Source organism: Natrix helvetica, assembly GCF_964273705.1.
Source record: "Natrix helvetica genome assembly, chromosome: 2".
Classification (NCBI taxonomy): domain Eukaryota; kingdom Metazoa; phylum Chordata; class Lepidosauria; order Squamata; family Natricidae; genus Natrix; species Natrix helvetica.
In genome coordinates, this window is record NC_138552.1 from 246938398 (window position 1) to 246962202 (window position 23805).

A 23805-nucleotide genomic window follows, 5' to 3' on the forward strand; every position below is an offset into this window, starting at 1 on the left:
TACAGCATAGAAATGCAGCAAAGAAAGAAGAGAATTGGCACTTGGTTTATTCCCACTCACCCCATCTTTTCTCTTGCTGTTAAAAGGAGCATCCCACAAGCAAAACTCCACCTGCATGGTTGAAAGAAAAAGTTTCAGCTTTAGTAATCATTCTTTCATTATAACAGTGATATGTATTTTTAACATTTTGCATTCACCTTCCACATTCAGAGTTGATAATTACTTAGTATGTGGTAAAAATAGCAATGTGAGTACAAGAAACTGACCAAAATTATTTGAGAAAAGTGCAACAACTACAAGTAGCCCACAATTGGGACCAGAGTTTTGGTTGATAAGTGAAGTAGTTGTTAAGTGTAGTGGCCATGTGACATCTTTGCTCAACGACCACAATCTCAGCACTCCCCATTGCAGTTGTTAAGCAATCTCATGTGAGCTGAATCCCTCTCTATTCCTGGAGAGCTAAAGGGAGTGTGGGATTTTGAACTCCATGCCTATAGCAGTCAAGGAGGTTAAAATCCTTGTCTCCCTGCCTCTGCAGAACCCTCCTGCTGCTGAGCTTCAAGTAGGCATGGAATTCTGAATTTCCAAGCCTGGTTAGATAACTAGCCAAACATGGAGCTCAAAATCCCTCTCTACATGCCTCCGTGGAGCCCTCAATGGAGATGGCAAGAAAAGAACTCCAAGATCCATGGCTGCCAGAATTGAAGTATGCATGGAACCCCAAATCCCTGTCTCCATGCCTTTGTGGCGCGCTCTGCAGAAGTGGGGTCAGGAGGACATTAAATTATGTTTGTATTTTGGGAGCAGAGATATAGGCATGTATGGAGCATGGACCCAAACACCCAGGTCACGTGACCACCAGGGGTGTGAATAGCATTTTGTGACAGATGTGCTTGCATGCTGTAAAGCATCCTAACAAAATAACAGCGTTGGAAGGGACCTTGGACATCTAGTCTTCCAGTCCAACCCACTGCTCAAGCAGGACACCCTAAATCATTTCAGACAAATGATTGTCCAACCGCTTCCTTTCTGAGGCCATTGTAATTTTGACTAATTGTTAAGCAAGGATTACCTATGCTAGCTGCAATTAGCAAGGTAGGCAGAGAGAACTTTTTCTTTGGCATTTAATTGACAGCAGTTTGAACTGAATTCTAAAATGACTATTTCTATTTATTTCCAGCTTTTCTTTTTAAAAAAGTTAATATACTCTTTCTAGTTTGTACTTTAAAAACCAATTGATATTATAATAATCTATAGCAGTAGATTTTTCTGGAAGGTCTTCAGAGACTGAAGTATCATCTTGTATGTAACTATTGCTGGTTGCTCCTATAGGTATTAATGAGGATCATTTACAAAATATTCATGTTATTTAATCATATCAGCATACTGTTATGTATTGTTGGTTATTAGTTATTTCAATATTGTATTACTTATCATGGATGATTTATATTTTATCTCAGGTTTTATATGTTCATATAGTTATTATTATGTATAATTCATGTAATTCCATACAAGTTTTGCTTTTTAAAAATTTGCCATGAGTGTGTGGATATGGCATCTTACAAATAAATAAGCAACATTATGCTTCACAGTAGGTTGGGGTAAGTTATGTATATCTCACTGTAGGGAACAACAGTGGCAGTACTCAAGAGGATTTATAATTTCTGTTGCTCTAGTCTGAAATGTAATTTCAGTACATCCGGTCTTCTTTCTGTACTGGTGATGGACACAATGGATTACATGTAAAGCCTTTGCTCTTGCTGATAATTTTAGCAGCCAGAATAATTTGATCATATTTTAGTAAATGTACCGTATTTTTCGCACTGTAAGATGCACCAAGATTTTGAAGAGGTAAAAAGTTTTTGCACTCTTCAGTCTTCATTTTCTGTGACAAACGGGGCATGCAGAGAGTTTGAGAGGCCTGCAAAGTGGGGCTGGGCGGGGGGGGGACTAGTAAAAAATGTCCTGTTTTTTGCGAAAATGGGCCTTTTTTTTGCAAAAACCAGGGCATGCCTAGGCTTTGGGAGGCTTTGTAGAGTGCTCCTGGTTGTGGTGGTGGGATACGACCGGTACACCCCAGTAAGGGCAAACATGTGCCTGCTGAGAGCTCCAGGTACCGTTCCGGTATGGTGCTCTGGAGGTCCCAACCGCCCGCCTGCCCTCCTTACCTGTATTTGAGCCGATTGGGGCTTACACACACACGCATGGAGCGTACTGCGCCTGTGCAATGTTCCACCGAGCAGCTGGAGCATTGTGGGCGGTAAGTACGCATGCATGTGCTGCGCGCGTGCATGTGATGGATGCCCGGCCCCGTTGCACCGTACCGGTTGCAACGGGATCCAGAACCCACCACTGGCTGGGGGGGGGGGGTCACAAATGAGGAAAAAATGGCCCATTTTCTGCTCGTTTTTGCCCTCCCAAGCCCCCAGAAGCACTCTGCAGGCCTCCCAAACCCTCTGCACGTCCATTTTTGCAAAGGGGACAGGGTTCCGGGAGGCCAGAAATGCTGTATTCAGTGTATAAGACACACCCAGATTTTCACCTCCTTTTTGGGGGAGAAAGGTGCGTCTTATAGTCTGAAAAATACGGTATATGTTATGTCATGTCTCTTTTCTTTTATGTACACTGAGAACATATGTACCAAAGACAAATTACTTGTGTATCCAATCACACTTAGCCAATAAAGAAGTCTATTCTATTTTATTCCTTCACTAGAATTTTGGTAAATATTTATACTTAATAGCTTTTTTCAGCTTCCAGAGGATTCCAAAGTATTATTCTACTAATATCTCAATGGAGAATTCAATCTAAATAACTTTTCAACTTCCATAATTGTTACTAGAACTTTAGCACATTTAATTGCTTCATATATATTGGTTTTATTAAGGCACACTGTAGAACATTTCTGGAGAGGAAAATACAGCATAAGACGATTTGGATAAAAATATTTGTATTCAGTTATACATTGCTTCAGTAAATATTCCAACTAAATACTTACTAATATCATTTCATTCTAGTCCTTCAGTTTCAGATACCAGGCTTATTGCCTTGGGTCCTGAGCAGACTAAAGTGTGTGAACAAAGACATATAGTTACTTGTATCTTATGCCAAGAAGAACAGGAGGTCAAGATGGATAACAGAGCAATGGTGCTGGCAGCATTTGTTCAAAGATCAACAGTCTTATCCAAAAATAGGAATAAAGTGATTTCAGATCCTGGTGAGTAGTTTATATACCATTTTGAAGGAGCATATATTAATAATACTCAAATGCACTATATTCTGTTTTGAATTTTACAGGAAGCTTTTATTCATTATATTATAAATCAGTGTTTCTCAACTTTGGCAGTTTAAGATGTGTGGACAGCATACTGGATAGGGAATTCTGGGAGTTGAAGTCCACTCATCTTAAAGTTACAAATAATGAGAAACTCTGCTGTAAAATAATAATTAAGTCAGCCCATTGACAAGTATCCTAACGCTAGCTTAGTGTACTGGCCTTAGGGTGTAAAAGGTTATATGGTTTGTAAAACTTTTCAATTATATGGATGTATAAGGAATGTGAATTATCTGTTTGTGACTATTATCTCTGTTATTTTTCATATACAGAAAAATATGATCCATTATTTATGCACCCAGACCTGTCATGTGGAACACACACTGGTAGTTGTGGACATATTATGCATGCACATTGCTGGCAAAGGTAATTTTTAAAAAATATTAACAGGTGTTCAGGATGCTGTGTCAAAGCAGCTAAGATACATTTTTTTCCTACTGTGTATTATGCTTGGCCAGTCATGTAACACATTTTGGTGTATTATTGCCAAGAAAGTTGTTTTATTCTTGCTCAGGCTGTCTACTACATGCTTGCTGAAATTCAACTCTTGGCTTCTCACAGTTGACTGATTATTTTTTTTACACATTTCTTGGCTGTATTCTGTTTAGGACTTACTGCTTAGGAGGACAGTGCCATTTTCTGGCAAATAAAATTGCAGCTTGTTTCTTAAAATTAATACTCCCTTTTATACAATAATACAATAGTAGAGTTGGAAGGGACCTTGGAGGTCTTCTAGTCCAACCCCCTGCCTAGGCAGGAAACCCTATACCGTTCCAGACAAATGGCTATCCAACATCTTCTTAAAGACTTCCAGTGTTGGGGCATTCACAACTTCTGGAGGCAAGCTGTTCCACTGATTAATTGTTCTAACTGTCAGGAAGTTTCAAGTAGAAACTTTTCAAGTAGACATTCTCATTTTGTCAAACCATGCAACAACAAAAATGCTTTAGGTGTTGAATGAAATTTATTAGAAGAAAGTTGTTCAAAAAAATTCTTCAGAATGATAAGAAAATGTTATAATAATTTTCTTTACAATAAATCAGCTATTTTTTTACCTTTTAAATAAGATAAACTACTATTCAGTGCAGAATTGTTTTAACTTGCCATGATATAGTTCAGGTCTGGGCTGAATTTGAGGTAGGATTAGGAGTCCCAGTGCTGCTTAGAACACGGGTGATCATCATGGGTGGTAATGTTATGACATGATATGTGAAGGATGACATAAGAAAGTTTATCTTTGTGTGATGGCTAGAGAACATAATAGTTAACTAACTGTCCTTTTCTTTTAAAAAATGGAAAAAATACTGTGATGAGAGAGAGTGAGAGACAGACAGTATTTATGAAGACAGTATATATATTGCATGGGTCAGAAGGAGAGCTGAGAAAATATCTACAGATCCCACACATCCTGGACATAATCTGTTTCAACTCTTCCCCTTGGGATGCCGCTAGAGGGCATTGAATGCCAAAACAACTAGACGCAGGGACAGTTTTTTCCCTCATGCCATGACTCTGCTGAACATCTAATTCCCATAATACTAGCTTATGTCTAAGTATATTTACCCATATGGTATGGTTGTAGCATTATTATTGTCCTTCTCATCTTCTCTACAACATCCTCTTATTGGTATCGTTATTATGATTATTATTACTCTTTTGTGTTCCATATACACTGAGAGCTCCTGCAATATTCTAATTATAATAAAGTATTCTAGTATCCAACAAATACTTTAGAGCTAGTATTATAATATTATGCTTAAGTTATGTTGCTTTCTAAAGGTATTTTGATGCTGTGCAAGCAAAAGAACAAAGACGACAACAAAGATTACGAGTGCATACAAGTTACGATGTAGAAAATGGTGAATTCCTTTGTCCTCTCTGTGAATGCTTAAGCAATACCGTCATTCCTCTTCTTCCTCCTCCAAGGACTTTGTTTAGCAGGTTAGTAATTCCATGAAATACTTGTTAATTAATAATTATTTATGTACAGATAATCTTTGATTTACAATCAGGCACTTAGCAACCATTCTAGGTTACAATGGCCCTCCAAAATTATGCAAACTAGATTCAAAGTTCTGATGGACACAGACATGGACACGCACACGGCCATGTGATTGCATTTTGGGTGCTATGCATACAGCCCACATTTATGGTTGTTTGTAGCATCCTACAGTCGCACAACCATGATTTATGAGGTTTTTTGCTGGAAATTGGCATCTACTTCTAGTTTCTGGCAAAAGATGCCCATTGCAGACAATGGGTTTGCTTAATGACCTTCACATTAACTTAATGACCACTGCAAAAAAAGTCATAAATCACGTGTAGACATTTGATAACCTGCTTAATGACTGGCAAGACTTACAGCTTTACTTTTAGGCACAATTACAGTCGTAAGTTGAGTAATATTTGTATATGATAGATGCGGATAGTAGAGTCCTTCAATTTGTTTATACATGTGGAAACAGTAAAGAACACAGCTTGAAAGAATACCCATGTATCATTATTGATATTTGGGCAAGCCTACCGTTTTGCCTTCCCTGTTGACTTCCGCACAAAGTTAATGAGGAAGCTGGCAGGGAAGGTCACAAGTCGCTGGGGTTAGTCTCCCCTACCTGCATGCCCAATTCCAGCCCCTTTGCAAATGTGCCAACCAACCATTCATAGCTCCCCCTGTGTATCTTTCCTGACCCTTGCCAGACTTCCCTGGCACACTCATAGGCACCTTTCCTGACCTGTGCCATGCCTCTTGCACACAGTCTCATACACATCCTGGACCCATCCCCACTTGTATAGGGTTTCCTGCCTAGGGAGGGGGTTGGACTAGAAGACCTCAAAGGTCCCTTCCTACTCTACTATTGTATTGTGCCAACCATAATAATAATAATAATAATAATAATAATAATAATAATAATAATAATAATAATAATAATAATAATAATAATAATAATTTATTTGATTAGCCGCAACCCTCTCCCGAAGGACTCGGGGCGGCATACAATCAAAACGGATAAAAATACACATAAGACAAACATATATACAAAAAGAACAGAGACATATACATATGTGCATGGAGGAGAGTTGACTTATAAGTGAAAGACAATTAAAAACACAATTTAAAATCCCCTTAAATAAAATTACTAAATTAAAAAACCCATCAGGAGCGTTACGAAGTTATGGTTGAGCCAGGCCAGCTATTTGGAAAAGGTGGGTCTTGAGCTTGACACGGAAGGAGCGGAGGTCAGTAGTGGTCCTAATATCCGGGGGGAGGTCATTCCACAGGGCTGGGCCCGCCACAGAGAAGGCTCTGCTCCTAGGCGCCGCCCCATGGCACTGTCTGGTGGACGGCACCTGGAGAAGTCCCCCTCTGTGCGAGCGGATGGGTCGTAGGGATGTATGGGGCAGAATACGATCCCGCAGGTAACTAGGTCCTGAGCCATGGAGCGCTTTAAAGATCGTAATCAAGACCTTGAAACGCACTCGATAGACCACAGGAAGCCAGTGCAGCTCGCGCAGGAGAGGTGTCACATGGGAGTACTTAGTACTCCCCATAATCACCCGCGTGGTTCGGGGTGGAGATGTACAGCTGAGTATCATCATTCCCTGCCTCCCCGCACAATCCCTTGTTCTTACCTCTCACCTGATAACAGTCACTTACCTGACTTTGGTTGTTGGAAGCAACCTGGAAGTTTTCTCACCTAATTGCTCTGGGATTCAGTGAACAGCAGCAATGGGACTACAGAGGTTGCTGTTGCTAAGTGATACATTTGCATTTTAGACCCCATCGCTTATCAATGGAAATTCCATTCCCAACTGCTATTGAAAGTCAAGGACGATTTATAAAAAGCATTTGTAGGTAATGTTTTAATGTTTAAGCAATATTTTACATTTGTTCATTTTTGATAGATTAGACTTTGCAAAAGAACAAAATCTAGTTCAGTGGATAAGAAGAATATCTCAGCAAATCAAAGCATTGCTTATGCTTCAAGATCAGGAAAGTGCCAGTAAGTGTAAATTTTTAATTTATACTGCACATATTTCTTGAAATATGTTGAATACAGTAATGTCGTTTTTGTTTTTGTTTTTCATTTTGGCATTTTCCTTAGTATTAATACTGAGATTGTTCTGATCTTCAAGACTGAATTAAACTGCTACCTCATCCTATCTAAAGATTTCAGGCATTATGAATAGTAATGATAATTGTTAAAATAATATATTGTTATTTTTAGATAATCTTCCTTCTAATAACTCAGAAAAAATGGATGAAGCACATCTACCTGAAGGATTTAGGCCAGAGGTTCAACCAAAGTATGTATTGGTTGCATTGATTATCAATTACTAATGTATGCAATATAAGTAGAATAATTTATGACATTAGCTTTTCAGGTAATACTATACATATTTGTATTTATATTTATCCATTTAGTATTCAACTTATGGAGACAGACATACTGAGGATACTTAGCTCCCTTCCTTTCATTTTGGGATAAAGAGTTGTGTCAGAATCAACCTACTTATTATATTTATGCTGTTTAGAAGTCTGATACTTTTCTTTGGATTTGCTTTATTGGTACAATAAATTCAGTGGCTAGTTTGAATATTCAAAATTTAACCACAGAATGTCCATGGCACAGCATTCAGGGGTAATAAGAACATTCTGTGGTTTTTTAAGGTGTGTTAAAAAGATTTGCCATTTGTGATTATGTTAATTGGATGGGTTGGATCCAATTATTCATTTTTCTGGCTGATATTTTACTAGCAGAAAAGATTCCTAATATTTATACAAACTCCCAACTTTGCTCTGAGTGGTGGGAAACCTCATCACAATAGATTTGTAAGCCAAAAAGCATTTTAGAATAAACGTATATTCATAAGCTGCTATAAAAGTATTTTTTATTATATTGCTATTTAAAACATAACCAAGATTACTTGAAATAATGATAAGAAATTAGTTCTTTGATATATGTAAATACGTCACCAAATCAGTAGAATATTTATTCCCCTTTTTGAATGTCAAAAGCCATGATATATAAATGGGAGTGTCAATGGAAGCATTACCATGGATCGGATCAGTGAAATAAAAGAGACTAATGAGAAGCCCATTAATGTTAAACATTTCTCCATTTAGTCACTGACAGTTGCCACTAAATCAGGTTCAACTGTTGGTGACTATATGGACAAATATTTGCTATGTTGGCCTGTGATTCTCTTCTGTTTCTTTGATTTCATCCATATGCCTTATTCTTTGCCTTCCCTTTCTTTTACTTCCTTCTCAACTTTGCTTGTCTGAGATAGGATGAGCTGCCATGACACTGGTATAATAAGTTTTTCTAAACTATCATCCATTCCCATCATATGCCCAACATCAACATATGTCAAGTTTTGCTTGCTGATCATTGTCTGAAAGGAGCCCTTAGTCTTACTTGATCCAGGACTGATTCACTGGTTGTTCCTGCAATATTCTCAGTAACAATAAAAGGCTGTGTCAGCCCAGCCCAGTGGAAGTTTTATTCCTTGCCATTTTGGGCAAGCAAATGAAGTTTAGCTTCGAAAATATCATGTCATAACTGTTGTAGGTAATTGTGTCTATTTTCAATTAATTAAGGAATCCATATTCTGAAAGCATCAAAGAAATGCTGAAAACATTTGGTACTGCAACATATAAAGTTGGTCTGAAAGTTCACCCCAATGAAGAAGATCCACGTGTACCTATAATGTGCTGGGGCAGTTGTGCATTTACAATCCAAGCAATAGGTAATATTTATTCATTAAAATGTAGGCAATCACTGGAGGGTGATCAACTTTAGATTCTGTGTTTCTCTCATTTAATTATTTTTTTTTATACTCTGCAGAACAAATTTTAGCTGATGAAGAAAAACCATTATTTGGTCAATTGTCTTGCAGACAGGTAAGAGTAACAACTATCATAGCCTAAATTATTGAGGGATAGGGATACAGTATGTGGTGAGGTTATGACACTTATGATTCTTCTGTAATGTGAGAAAATAGAATTTTATAACATAAACAGTAAGTTGTGAGGAACACTGTGACATTGTTTCCTCATACCAAAGACCCCTGTATATTAATTATGCTAGAATTTCAATAAGATCAATAATAATAAATTTATGTATGTATGTATGCATGCATGCATGCATGCATGTATATATGAGTTTGTTTATTCATGCATGCATCCATCGTGCCCTTACTATTTTACAAATAACTCAAGGCAGTGAACATATCAACACACCTTTTTCTTCTTATTTCCCCCACAAAAACAGCTGTGTGAGATGGGTTGGTTTCATAACTAAGGCAGACTAGAACTCACATTTCCCTGATTTCTAACCTGGTGCATTCTTGTTCTTTTAATTATTCATTAATTATTAAGTTGTTTATTATTAACAATCTACAAATTTTAATTTTCATTATTACAGTATGAAGGAATGAATTTGGCTATTTGTGTATCATTGTTATTATGTTCTATTTAGGATGACTGTCTTACTTCATTAACACGATTTGCGGCTGCACAGTGGACAGTTTCTTCACTATTAGCAGTACAGGGTCACTTTTGTATGCTTTTACCATGTAAGTTCAATGTTATGATTTATTTAATTTCAGTTATAAAGACCGACTTTGAATACATGAAACAGCTTGAGTACTGTTAAATATCATATGAGACATCAACTGATACCACGTTTCCACAAAAATACGACTTACCCCGAAAACAAGCCCTAGCCTGATTTTCACGCCTATATAAGCCCTGCCCCCAAAATAAGCCCTGTTAGTTAAGCAGAACTGTCAGTAACAATTTTCTAGCATCTTCAGTATAAGTTTTTCCCACTTTTGCTAGCTAACAGTTCTCACTGGAAGTGACAGACTCCAAATTTGAGAATGAAAATAATGGATATAATTATTTTCTGTTTCTAAATTTTGGGCTTTTATCATATAAATCAGTAATTTTGTAACACTGTAATCTATCAAATATATTCTGAAGCTCATGAAATTTCAAAACCTAGATAAATGACCTAATTATTATTGGTTTCTGTTGTTTTATAAGTACATTGAATGCTTTGGTACCAAATTCCTTGTGTGTCTTGGTCAAGTGAAGTAAAGTTAAAGTTATTAACATTTTTTAATATTTTAAACATCCAGCACTGGTGCCTTATGAAAAAAGTGGAAATCTTCCATGCATTCTTGATATCGACATGTTTCATTTATTGGTAAGTGATTAAAAATCCTAATAGCACTGCTGCAGAAAATAGGATTAGCAAGATGTTTTGCTAAATATAAATTGGTCTAGCAAATTATTTTATTAAGAATATAGCTCACAAAAAATTTTCAAGGTAGATCACCATTTATATACGGTCCAGAACTTCTGGAGTGTCAAATTTCTTTTTTTTTTTGTAGTAGCAGTTCAAAAGTGTTCCTATTATGCTTAATGCCGAGAAGGTTTATTGAGGGATAGTGATACAGTGTGTGGTGAGGTTATGACATTTATGATTCTACTGTAATGTTAGAAAATAGAATTTTATAACATAAACAGTAAGTTGTGAGGAACACTGTGACATTGTTTCCTCATACCAAAGACCCCTGTATATTAATTATGCTAGAATTTCAATAAGATCAATAATATTAAATTTATGTATGTATGCATACTTATTTCCCCTTTCATCGCCTTCTATTTTCTCTTTTATCTGCAGGTATGCTTGGTATTCTCTTTCCCTGCTGTACATTGTCAGGATTTTTCAGGAGTCAGTCTTGGTACAGGAGATATTCATATCTTCCACCTTGTCACTATGGCACATATTGTACAAATAATACTTACCTCATCCTCAGGTAAAGCATACTGTCTAGGCTATGCTGAATTTTGTGTAGGAAAATTAGGATTACAGTGACCATGTACATTAATGGGAAATGTACATGGAAGTCTGGCTTAGGTTCTATTTTAGGGCAACTGAATATTTTTGAACAAAGAAAATACTGATCATTGCAATGCAATCATATATACAGTAGGTATATGAAAATTGAGGTTTGAGGTTTACTTTTCTTTTTATTATTTGTATATTTTCATCCCATATTTAACTGTTGTAAAATATCTGCAATTGTTTTCAAATGGAAATAGTTGTTGGATAAATTATTTAAATTCTAATTATTATTTTTTTGCAAACTAAATAATACAGTGTAATGTAGCATTCTGTTTTCAAAGTATTTCAGCAAATGTACTTGAGTCAATAGTAAATTTGAATGAAGGGCTTTTTGAGTGTTACTGGAAAACCTGTCAATTTAATGGGCAAGGTAAACTATATAAGGAAATCAATGGGACTAGGAGTTGACAGAAGCTGTAATAATTGTGTATTGAAATCACACTGTATGAAATAGCACAGATATAAATGTATCAAGTTTCATTGATTGTTGAAATTGTACCAATAAAATTGGTTTAGAATAAGGATAGGTAAACTATTCGACCTGTTCATTTCAATCTTTCTAAAAGTTTTCCAATGTTTTTCTGATTATTTGAGGAGTTTGAACTGAAAACACTCTGTTTCAAGTTCAAAATAAAGTGGTTTTGAGCTTAGTTAGTATAGTTCTATCAAAATAGAGCAGTTTGTACATTGCTAATTTACAATTTGTGCTTGCTTTTCAGAAGAAAATGGCATGGACCAAGGAAACTCTACTGTTGAAGAAGCTGCTGTTCTTGCTTTGCATAAGCATATTGGCCAGTGTGTGGGCAGGTAAAACAGATTGCTTTAATCCTAGATTTTCTATGTATTATTTTCTTTCCCTTGTCTTGCAATTCTCAGATTATTTTAAAGAATGCAAGCAGATTCTTACAGTTTAGCAATGTTGCAGGCATGTTAGTTCTAGATTATTTGAACTTTAAAGACCAAAGAAAGCTGTTTGAACATATTTGATATTACTGGAAGGTAGTATTGAATTATGATATATTTTGGAGCAATCAGTGTTTCCAAATGTCTTTAAAAACTAGTTTAAGCATTTATGTGGTAAGATTTTTTTTAATCCAAATGAAAATACTACTTTTTGTATATTATAATGAATCAGCTACCTGTTGTTTTCAGTGTAACAATAACATTGCTCTGCTATGGAATTATAAAAGGAGATTAGGAGTTTGTACCTTTATTTCAGTACTAGTAAAAAGGAAATAGCTAGCAAGCCTGGAAGATTGTTATCTAATTGTTTCAATTCTCAATCTATCCCATTTTGTATGGAAAGAAGAAGGCAGAGAGAGAAATATTTCCTCTTATTGTACTCCCTTTACATTAATGACTATGATTCTAAACTAATCAAATAAAGCAGCGGGACAAGACAATGCTGCCTATGTATTTGTACGTCAAGTAGAATCACTAGCTCACATTCTAAGTATTCATGTAGAAATTATAAGAAACCCAGCCTACTTACTACTTACCCATTTTATTTGGAAAAATAAATTTACCTATATAAATATATTTTAGATTATGTTTTTAATACTCACTTACCTGAAGGTTTGAATATATGTTCAGCAGGTGGCAGTACCTAGCCAAATTTGACTGATCTAACAAAAAAAACCTAATTAGGTTTGGACTTAGTATATCTATAAAAGAATACCAGCAAATTGATCTTCCTCAGTTCCACAGATGCAGATGTATATCAGTAATAATTATTTAGATTTATTCAAGCATTCAAGTGAGATAATAAATGATTGTCTCCTTATTGTTGGACAGATATGATGCACAATGCTTTATAAAAAAAATATGGGAATTGACTGTGCATATTTAATAATAACTAAGATTTTTCAGAGTTTATGTGATGCTTTATTACAGGGGTGTCAAACTCAGTTTCATTGAGGGTCACATCAGGGCTGTGGTTGACCTTGGGTGTAGCTGACTGGGTGGGCGTGGCCAACTGGGTGGGCATGTCCAGCTTGATGCCAAACAATGGGTGTGGCTTGACGCCACTCTCCAAACTGCTGGCATGTTTCCTCTTTACACTGGGTAGATCGGGCAAAGCCACACTGGCCCGATATTTCCTCTTCGCACTGGGTAGATCGGGCTGAAGTGTAACGGGCCAGTCCCTTACATTTTGCAGGTTCTGGCCTGCAAGCCTTGTGTTTGACACCCTGCTTTATCATGTTATTTATCCTTGTTTAATGCTGTACCTTGATACAAAGATATAATTCTTAGAAGTCATGAAGTACCACTTTGCTAGTCTGGCTACATTGATTAAAAAGTTTAGGCTTAAAAGCTTAAGCTTCTATTTGCAGTTCTGCATCAAAGAAACATTTACATCCATATGCTTTCCTTTCATCATGATTGCATATGATAACTATACTTCACTTTCAGCATTCTGCAGTTCTATTGTCATATAAATGATTTCATGTATATATACATTTCTTACCCATGTAGGGTTTTGACTTTGTAGTTATAAAATAACAAAGTAGTTTTTAAAAATAGGCTCAACAAAAAAAATTAAAAAACCAAATGTAGATTAAATGCATAATTTTTAAACCTGAAAGTTTCTTTGGTGAAAAGCAAAATGATTTTATTTCTAGTGCCTTGAAAGAAATTTCTTCTGGATGGCACCTATGGAAAAGTATAAAAACTGGGATCATGCCTTTTTTGAGGTGCTCTGCTATGTTCTTCCACTATTTAAATGGAGTTCCCATACCACCGGAATTGAAAGGTAATTTTTAGTTGGCTATATTGGTTTGAATCCTAATAATGGTTTCTGAATAGAATAGCTTCAAACTACTCAGATGAAGAAATGCAAACATCCAATTGCCCTGCCTCAATTTCCATCCAGCCTTCTGAAACTGATTTTCAGGTGTACAGGTGTCTACTTAGGCTAATAAAACTATTGAAACATGTAATACACTTGAAAATTGATATAGATATAAAGGCCTGCTTTGGACCAGTGATACATTCTTAGCACAACTCATCTCAGGGTGGTTGTTTTGGGGAAACTAGGAGGAGGAGGAGGAGGAGTATGTTTGCCATCTTGAGATATTTATAAAAATAATCAAAATAGGATAAAATAAATACCGGTAAATAAATAGAATATAAATGATGTGAGTGTGAATACATTTTCTGCTTTAATTTAATGAGGAAGTATGGAAACTAAAGTAGACTGTGTTTCCACTATTACTTCTTTGTTGTGATTTATGGATATAATTATTATGTGTTATTTAGCATGGAACAATAGAATTCTTTGCAAATATATCCATATTAATTGTAGCTAATTATAAATAATACTTTTTTTGTGTACAGCCAATGGGGCAAACCAGTTTGAATACTTATGTAGCTATCTCTCCTTGCCAAGCAACCTAATTTGCCTTTTTCAAGAGAACAGCAAAATTACAAATACATTAATAGAAAGGTAGGAACAATATCTTATCATTTAAATGTCTATTTAAAATGTCTATTTAAAAATGCAAATCTTATATAGTATTTATGAAGTAGACTTTTAAGAGGGAAAACCAAGGAACAGCAGTGCAATTAATTGTGGGCGGGGTGGAAATTAAGGATAAAAAATTCTTGTGAACTGATGTTTTAGGTCATAAATGTGTAATATATCCTTTCAAATACTTGAACAGTCATTACAGGCTTACTCATTATCAGTATTTACCATTTGATGATTTGAGAGGATCTGGATGGTGACGAAGAATATAACTATCTGTTTACACAAATCAAATAAATAAATGATTCTACTATGTTATTTTCACTGAAATAAAATAAATTCCCCCTTTAAAAATATTTGTATTAGACTGGATTATATTCATAATTGCCTACCTATATGCATGTGTTGTATATTAAAGAAAGCAAAATAGGATTTTCCCATTATTTCAGAGGAAATAAACATGTATTTTTTCGCCCTCTTTTTTAAAGCTGGTGTAATAACAGTGAAGTAAAAAGATGCCTGCAAGGTCAGCAACAAGCCATAAGGTGAGGATTTCTTAACTACTAAAGTTTCTGTGACAGTTGAAAAATAGGAACTCAAAGCTTGTAGTTATTGAAACTAAGCAGTACAGGTAGTTCTTGACTTATAACATTTCATTTAGTGATTACTCGAAGTTACAACAGTACTGAAAAAAATGACTTATGATCACTTTTCACACTTATGACCATTTCAGCATCCTGTTGGTCATATGATCAAAATTTCAATGCCTGGCCATTTACTCATATTTATGACTGTTACAGTGACCTGGGCTCATATAATCCCTTTTGCAAGCTTCTGACAAGCAAAGTCAATGGGGAAGCTTAGGGTAACTTAAGAACTTTGTTACTAAATTAACACCTGCAATGATTCACTTAGCATCTATGGCAAGAAAAGTCTTAAAATAGAACAAAACTCACTTAACAAACATCTCACTTAACAATAGAAATGTTGGGCTGAGAGAGAGAGAGACAGACAGACAGACGACAGACGGGGGGGATAGACTGAGAGGGGGAGAGATATAAATGAGTGCTGAATTTATATATATCTAAATATTGGGAGAAAGATATTTAATGAATAGATTACCAGAGTTTGAACAATATTTATTGCAAAAATGCTAGACATCTAAACATCAAACAACTAAACCAAACAACTGAAGCACTAAACAGTACTTTCTCTGCATCTTTTGTTACTCTCTCATTACATTATGATGTACCTATCATACTTATTGCCAAACTAGTTTGTGTTTCAAAGCAGCAGCATTGTCAACATTTCCAATATGGACTGTGGTCCAGATGGTCCAGGGAAGAATGTATCTGTTCTACCTAGCGGAATTGTTTAAAAGTTACTATATTATCCTACTAACTTATAGGAAATAAGTTGATGTGAAGTGTTAATACCACTTTATAATGCCTTGGTAAGGCCACACTTGGAATACTGCATTCAGTTCTGGTCGCCGCGATGTAAAAAAGATGTGGAGACTCTAGGAAGAGTGCAGAGAAGAGCAACGAAGATGATTAGGGGACTGGAGACTAAAACATGAAGAACGGTTGCAGGAACTGGGTATGTTTAGCTTAAGAGAAAGAAGGACTAGGGGAGACATGATAGCATTGTTCCAATATCTCAGGGGTTGCCACAAAGAAGAGGGAGTCAAACTATTCTCCAAGGCACCTGAGGGTAGAACAAGAAGCAATGGGTGGAAACTAATCAAGGAGAGAAGCAACTTAGAACTGAGGAGAAATTTCCTGACAGTTAGAACAATTAATCAGTGGAACAGCTTGCCTCCAGAAGTTGTGAATGCCCCAACACTGGAAGTTTTTAAGAAGATGTTGGATAGCCATTTGTCTGAAACGGTATAGGGTTTCCTGCCTAGGCAGGGGTTTGGACTAGAAGACCTCCAAGGTCCCTTCCAACTCTACTATTGTATTGTATTGTATTGTATTGTATTGAAATACTGTCATACTTTTTAAAGATTTTTCTCAGGTAAAGCTATCATACAGCTAATAGTTAATTCAATTTTCTGTAATAGATCAAACTATTTATATACTGAGCTTCATAAGGAGTTTTGAATTTTTATGACATACATTGCATTTATATGATTTCAGCTATCCACGAGAGTCTAATAAATTAATAGAACTTCCAGAAGATTACAGCTGCCTAATCAATCAAGCATCTAATTTTTCGTAAGTCAAGCAGAAAGCATGTGGTGTTTCCTGATCCTCTGGTTCCTATACTTTTCTCCATTCTGCTGCTCTGTTCACTTTTCCACGTTCTGCATTCCATATCACAACCAGAAACAAATTTTGTGGGTGGGGGTAACACAATGAGGTTACAAGAGGAAGAAAATGTGGTGTACTTTCTGTTGTAGCAGGGCATTTTTACTTGCAATACTTTAAATTTAATCCATAGTCTTTTAACTGGAGAATGTATATGTAGTACGTCATGATAACAAATGTTTCATTATATTAACCAAATGTTTCGTTTCTTTCAAAGGTGTCCAAAGTCAGGTGGTGATAAAAGTAGAGCACCAACATTATGCCTTGTCTGTGGAACTATGTTGTGTTCTCAGAGTTACTGTTGTCAAACAGAACTAGAGGGAGAAGATGTAGGAGCATGTACTGCACATACGTATACATGTGGCTCTGGAGTTGGAATCTTCCTCAGGTAATCAGATGATTTAAATTTGCATTTGATCAATTTTGCTAAATTGTCACACTGTAAAAAAAGAGTAAATAATGACAAAAGATTCAGTAGCAAAATCAATTTATTTCTTTATGTAATTTACAAGGCTGTTGATCTGATTATGACACTTAATAACATTTAAAAACAAAAACATATAGCAAATAACATAACCATCTTGTAGACTCCCATGTCCAGGAATTTAACCATGTCTTTAAGGCCTTGCAAATGGCCAGGAGCATTGAGGCCAATCTGATCTCCAGAGGAATGCTGTTCCAAAGGAGATGCACCACTATGGAAATGGTTTATATCTTAGATCTCATAAAACGTCCCTCTTTAATTGATAGGGCACATAGGACGTCCCCTAAAGAGTCTGATAGGATGAGTAAAAGTAATCAGGGAAAGATAGTCCCAAAAAAGGTCTCATTACTCCTGCTTACTCTGATGTGATAAATTCTAATCTCTAGAAATTTATGAAATAATTTATTGGGCAATATTAGGAGATTGCACACCATCTTTATTCCATTTTTTTTTCAGAGTACGTGAATGTCAAGTGCTTTTTCTAGCTGGAAAAACAAAAGGTTGTTTCTATGCTCCTCCTTATTTAGATGACTATGGAGAGACTGATCAGGGACTCAGGTAAGTTTTTCAACATTTGCTGAAAATTTCATTCATCCTGCTTTGATAATTTTCCAAAAATGAAGAAATGATCTGCATAAATAGACTATTTTTGTTGCAATAGTCAAAATGGCCACTGTACTCATTCCACATCCAGTATATCCAGTATATAATTGCAGACTTGAAAGAAACAAAATATTTTTAAAAGTTGGATAACTCTAATAGTAATAATTACCGTGTTTCCCCAAAAATATGACATGTCCTGAAAATTTTCCCAAAGAGCCAGACACAGCCTAAGTGGCGAACGGCTGTGTTGCGCTGTTGCAGCAGCACAACACAGCAGCCATGAAGCAACCATGCTCACGAGCAGTCACCCGGAAAACCCCCTTTCCAGCCGGGCACAGCGCCATTCACTGACCTAGGGGTATTGCCAAGCCGCATAAGCGCCTGTTCGCCACCGCCCGGCTCCCGCGGCTTGGAGCCTTTGAAATGCCAGTGAATGGGGCTCTACACAGCTGGAGAGGGGGGTTGCGTGAGTGGCTGTTCCATTCTCCCTCGCGTGCCTCCCAGCCTCACGATGCCAAGGCCCAGCTCTCTCTGCAGAGCCAGAGCACCTTTGCTGCTGCGGCCGCCGCCGCCACCATCCCAACATGGCTTTTTCGGCAGCTTCCAAACCGAGTCTTCCGGCAGTGGCCGCTCTGGGTGTACACTCTATGACTGTTCGCTCTGGGAGTAAGCTCTGCCGGCAGCCAGCCCACAACCATAGAGCGTACTCCCAGAGCGGCCACTGCCGGAAGACTCGGTTTGGAAGCCGCCGAAAAAGCCATGCTGGAACGGCGGCCGTGGGTAGCAGCGGAGGTGCTCTGGCTCTGCAGGGAGAGCTGGGCCAGGGCACTGTGAGTCTGGGAGGTATGGGAGCGGAACAGCAGCTCGCGCAACCCCCTTCTCCAGCCATGCAGAGTGCCATTGACTGGCATTTCAAAGGCGCCAAGCCACGAGAGCCGGGCAGCAGTGAACAGGCGCTCACGCAGCTTGCCGATATCTCTAGGTCAGTGAACGGTGTTGTGCCCAGCTGGAAAGGGGGTTTGCCAGGTGGATGCTCCTGAGCGTGGTCGCTTCATGGTTGCTGTATTGCACTGCTGCGACAGTGCAACACAGCCGTTCTCCTCTGAGGCTGTGCCCATCTCTTTGGGAGCCCGCTCACAAGAGAGCAGCCGCCTGGCAACCACAAAACAATAAGCCCTCCCCTGATAATAAGGCCCAAGCCACATTTTGTGGGTCAAAAGAAAATAACACCCTGTCTTATTTTCGGGGAAACATGGCATAATAATTTTAAAGAAGTTGAATTGAGTATCTATGAGGTAATTATTTCAGGGTGAATCTTGTTCTGGTTTTATAAAATGGACATATATCCAAACCCAAGGGACATTGGTTAATATATAAATTGAAGTATTTGAGTAGGGAGAAACTTTATAGAATATTTATTTATTTTACCTACTCTCTTCACACATAGTAGCAATCTCAGGTAAGAGTAAAATCCATATGCAACTAGGTCATTATAAGCATTTCTAGCCACTAAGCTACAGTATTCCAATGTGTATATGGGCTCTTTGGAGAAAATTCATGTATATCAAATTTCATAAATTATTTCATATTCTTAATTTATATGTTTCTTTCTCTTCCATTCTCTAGGCGTGGGAATCCTTTACATCTCTGCAGAGAAAGATTTAAAAGGATTCAAAAACTCTGGCAACAACACAGTATCACAGAAGAAATAGGGCATGCACAAGAAGCAAATCAAACTTTAGTAGGCATTGACTGGCAGCATTTATAACTTATTTTCTGCGTTCTAGAACTGAATAATTCTTTTGTAATCCATCATAATACATCAAGCAAAAAAGAAATAGGAAACAAAGGATGGAAAATAATAAAAAAAGGAATTATTTTTTTCCCATTTTTGTTTTATACATTTATTGGTTACCATAACCATATAACTTTATTGTGTAGCATATTTAATTAATAGTATTTGCACTGAGCTTCCCTCACAATCTTTGTTTATTTCTATAATTTGGCTGAGTGAATTTGTACAAAGTTATACTAGGCATCTACTGAAACTTCCTTTGATAACTGATGGAGGAGGAAAAATTTGGCTGAAATAGCATCTTAATCAAGCACAATGCTGAAGCACTGTGGTCTCCTTTTTGTAGTAAATCTGAGCCATTTTGCATTTTAGTACTTAAATTGTTCTATACTTGCAATTAGCTGAAAACGTGCAAAAATGTAGCAGTGGATTTATTTACAAGAGTGCTAAATAACACTCATATTGAAAATGACTTTGTAATCTGCAGTCTTGCATGGCTCCTCAGCATTAGTCCTTTTAACTTAAAGAGAACAACTTCATAAGGGAACCTAATTTAAGTATCTTCTTGAAGTCATGCACACTTTAGGAGTATTTTGTGTGGATTGTGATATTGACATAGTAAGCAAGGACTGTTTTCCACAATATGATTGGTAGACTTTGATATTACATTTTTTCCCTTAGAATGTAAGATAGCAACTTCATCCCTTGGAGGAGTCATGTAAATCTTGATTTGATCTCAAATTGAAGAAGCTGAGAATAAGAATTTTTTAAATATTTACTCCAGTTTTTCAAGATTCTGGATATATTAGCCTTTTTACAATTCTTATGAAATAGAGGAACCCAGTATCTGTGGGGGTCCAGTTGCAAAACTTAATAGTTACTAATTTTCTTCGCAGGCACCAACAAACACATGAATTTGCACTTGGCTGGCATTCAGTAGAGAAGTTTGTCAATAGTATACTTTATAAGTATATTGAAAACTGCACAGATTTTGCACATGGGTGCCTGAAGGCAGTGAATTTTCTAAATACTGTACTTTCCGGAGAGTTGTCATCTATCCTTTAAAATACATTTTTTTAAAAAAATGCTTTATTACATAATCATAATCTGTAATATTATCTAATACTGATAAAGTAGGGAAATTTTATCACCAGTACGCTGCCGAAAAGCCATCCTTTTAAAATGCATTTTCATGTTATTGTAAATTAATTTTTTTAACCAACATGATGCTGTCTTGTCAGAATAGTTGCTATTAATATATCAGACACATAAAAAGTTAGATGAATTTGGCTGCTTTTTATTAGGGTAAAATTGAGCAGCCTGATTACAGTCTTCCATTACAACATTAGTAGTGACCAAGCCGCTTTTTCCTCTATGTGTTGAGTATCTGGCAGTAGTCTTCATTTTTTCTTCCTTTAGGTTGTAGATATTTGGTGCGACTTGATACATTTAATTTGCTAATTCTCCTCTAACACAATTTACTTAATATAAAATTTGTTTTAAGATATACACAGTAACGATGCATTTGATTCTGCGGAGGTCCCCCCCCCCCCCAATGACTCCATAGATAAATCAGAAACAAGAATTTTTAAAAAGTTCTGCTTTTTAAAAAAGAGAATTGTACAAATTAAATATTGGGAGAAATGCTCCCTCCATTTACTAATTATCCTGGTTTTTGCCAAGGTTGCTCCTTCAATTGCTCATTTCTTTGTTTTTCTTTCAGCATGTATTTATGTTAATTATAGAAATATTTATATAACAAGCTTTCACTATCAGGGAATTCATACCTGTAATGAATGACTTTCATATCTGTGAACAACTTGTAAAAATTAAACTGTATCATATGTATAAAATATAAGAATAAATGCTTTAGGTGTTGTTGATATTTAATTAATGCTTGAGTCTTGCTCATTTTTTAAAGAGACTGTTCTGTTGAAGACTTTAATTGCTAACTTGTTAAAAATGCCTTGGATACATAGCATCTCTGGTTCCCATTTAAAAAAAAGTTTTAAATATTGCAGTCAGCCACATCATTCTACTATGCTTCTCAGGGTTGAGATGAAACAATTCAATATTAATAAAATTAGTACCTCAGAAGTTACTTTTAAGTAGTTTTTGTGAGTGTATTATACTATATCACATGATTTATAAATATCTAAAAATAATAATAATTTGATGATTTAATATTTTTTACATTTTCCAAAATTATTCGTGAACAATCTTATTTTCTTCCTCTACAATTTCATCAATATGACACAGGTCATATTATTTTGTAGGATAATCTTTCAGCTCTAGGAAGCAGACAATGGTAAACCACTTCCAAAATGTTGCCAATGAAACTGCAGGGACTTCTCTAGGTAGTTGCCAGGAGTCAAAATTGGGATACAAAGAAAGAAAGAAAGAAAGAGAGAGAGAGGGAAGGAAGGAGGGAGGGAGGGAGGGAGAGGGGAGGGAGGAAGGAAGAGAAAGAAAGAAAGAAAAAGAAAGAAAGAAAAGAAAGAAAGAAAGAAAACATCTAATCCCTTGTAACTGTAACATGAGAAAACTTTCTATTTTAGTATTTCTGGAATACTTTTTAAAAATTGCTTTATCACTTATGTTCTGGCTTATTAATTCAGCAAAAGAATACCATTAGAATAAAAATGCTTCTGTAGTCTTCTCTTGCTGCAGTTAAGCAGTGTATTTGTAAAGAAGCAACTGTTGTCAAGCATTAGTTGCCCAGAACAGAAGAATGTGTGAAGGTTAATCTTGTAAATTGTATTAAGGTTACTTAGGAATAATTAGCTCTGACGAAGCCATGTATATTTTCCACTCCTGGAATGTTTCATCAAGTATTGATGTCTTAGAAAAAGAGGAAAATGTTTACTTGCTTTCTTTAATATCACATTTCTAAATTCTACACTTCTTAACAGGAGATATATTCGCATAAATAAACTATTGTTTATTGTTTATTAAACTATCTCCCCACAAGATGTGCTTTTTACAATCACAAATTGTTCATACTTTCAGCATTGCCATAAGTTTTGAAGTTGATTTGGATGTTTAAAAAAAGTTGGGCTGCCTAAGTGGATAGCAGAGAGGTGCTAAAGCATTTCTTCCAAATAATTTTCAATGATGAAGAGCCTTTCTACTTTTACTGCTCTACCATATTTTTTCACTATTTTGTATATTAAGAAGTTTAAATTGAAAATTACCCCAAATCCTTTGTTAGAAAACGATAGTGGTAATCAAAAATTCTTACAAATTTTTGTAATAGTACACTCACATTTTGGAAATCAAATCCCTAACCACTTTTATTTGACAGGACAATTATTACAAGCAGCATAATAGAATATGATTGCGTCAAAAGACCCTGATAAATTGGAATTCCCATTTTCTACAATAGTAGTTTTATGATTTCTAGAAATATTGTTGATCAATTTTTCTCTTTCAAATTTTGAAATTTTAATATTAGGGCACCTTACTGAAAAACATTTAAATCAAATGGAATATATTTTCACTTTCTTACTTCTCTTTATTCAAAGAAAGCAATATAATAATTGCAGTTATGCTACTACAAGGAAAAGAGAACAAGTATAAATTCTCATACAAAAAATATACATAATTGTGGTGTGGGACCTAAATCTGATTCTGCTTTATTCTTTACTGATTACAATGAATGTCCTTGGTCAATTGTGATGATTGGCAACTGGAAATAAACTTACATTTTCTGATATGGCAATAAAAGAAAGTGCTGAGTAAAAAATGAAACCAGATAAACCCCCCATCAATGAAAAATGATAGTTTGAGTTGAATATAGTTAGACTTGAGGTAAATTTTAATGCAATACAATAAAATTCTGGAATATTTACAGAACATTTGTATAACATACAAAGAATTAGCACAGTGAAAT

At 36.0% G+C, this 23805-nt stretch overlaps 1 protein-coding gene across 2 annotated transcripts in view; it reads left to right on the plus strand.

Moving 5' to 3' along the window:
* The window catches only part of UBR2 (ubiquitin protein ligase E3 component n-recognin 2), a 68483-nt gene extending 46675 nt beyond the window's left edge, over positions 1-21808 (plus strand). For both annotated transcript variants that reach the window (XM_081945233.1, XM_081945232.1), the window contains exons 30-47: positions 3018-3217; positions 3607-3700; positions 5114-5275; positions 7238-7335; positions 7561-7639; positions 8937-9085; positions 9184-9239; positions 9817-9913; positions 10481-10548; positions 11029-11164; positions 11973-12060; positions 13875-14005; positions 14590-14698; positions 15208-15264; positions 16861-16938; positions 17249-17419; positions 17972-18073; positions 19745-21808. In XM_081945233.1, coding sequence (XP_081801359.1) covers positions 3018-3217; positions 3607-3700; positions 5114-5275; positions 7238-7335; positions 7561-7639; positions 8937-9085; positions 9184-9239; positions 9817-9913; positions 10481-10548; positions 11029-11164; positions 11973-12060; positions 13875-14005; positions 14590-14698; positions 15208-15264; positions 16861-16938; positions 17249-17419; positions 17972-18073; positions 19745-19886 — 2017 coding nt within the window. In that variant the 3' untranslated portion in view covers positions 19887-21808. The remainder of the gene's footprint in view (positions 1-3017; positions 3218-3606; positions 3701-5113; positions 5276-7237; positions 7336-7560; positions 7640-8936; positions 9086-9183; positions 9240-9816; positions 9914-10480; positions 10549-11028; positions 11165-11972; positions 12061-13874; positions 14006-14589; positions 14699-15207; positions 15265-16860; positions 16939-17248; positions 17420-17971; positions 18074-19744) is intronic.
* The last annotated feature ends 1997 nt before the right edge of the window (positions 21809-23805 follow it).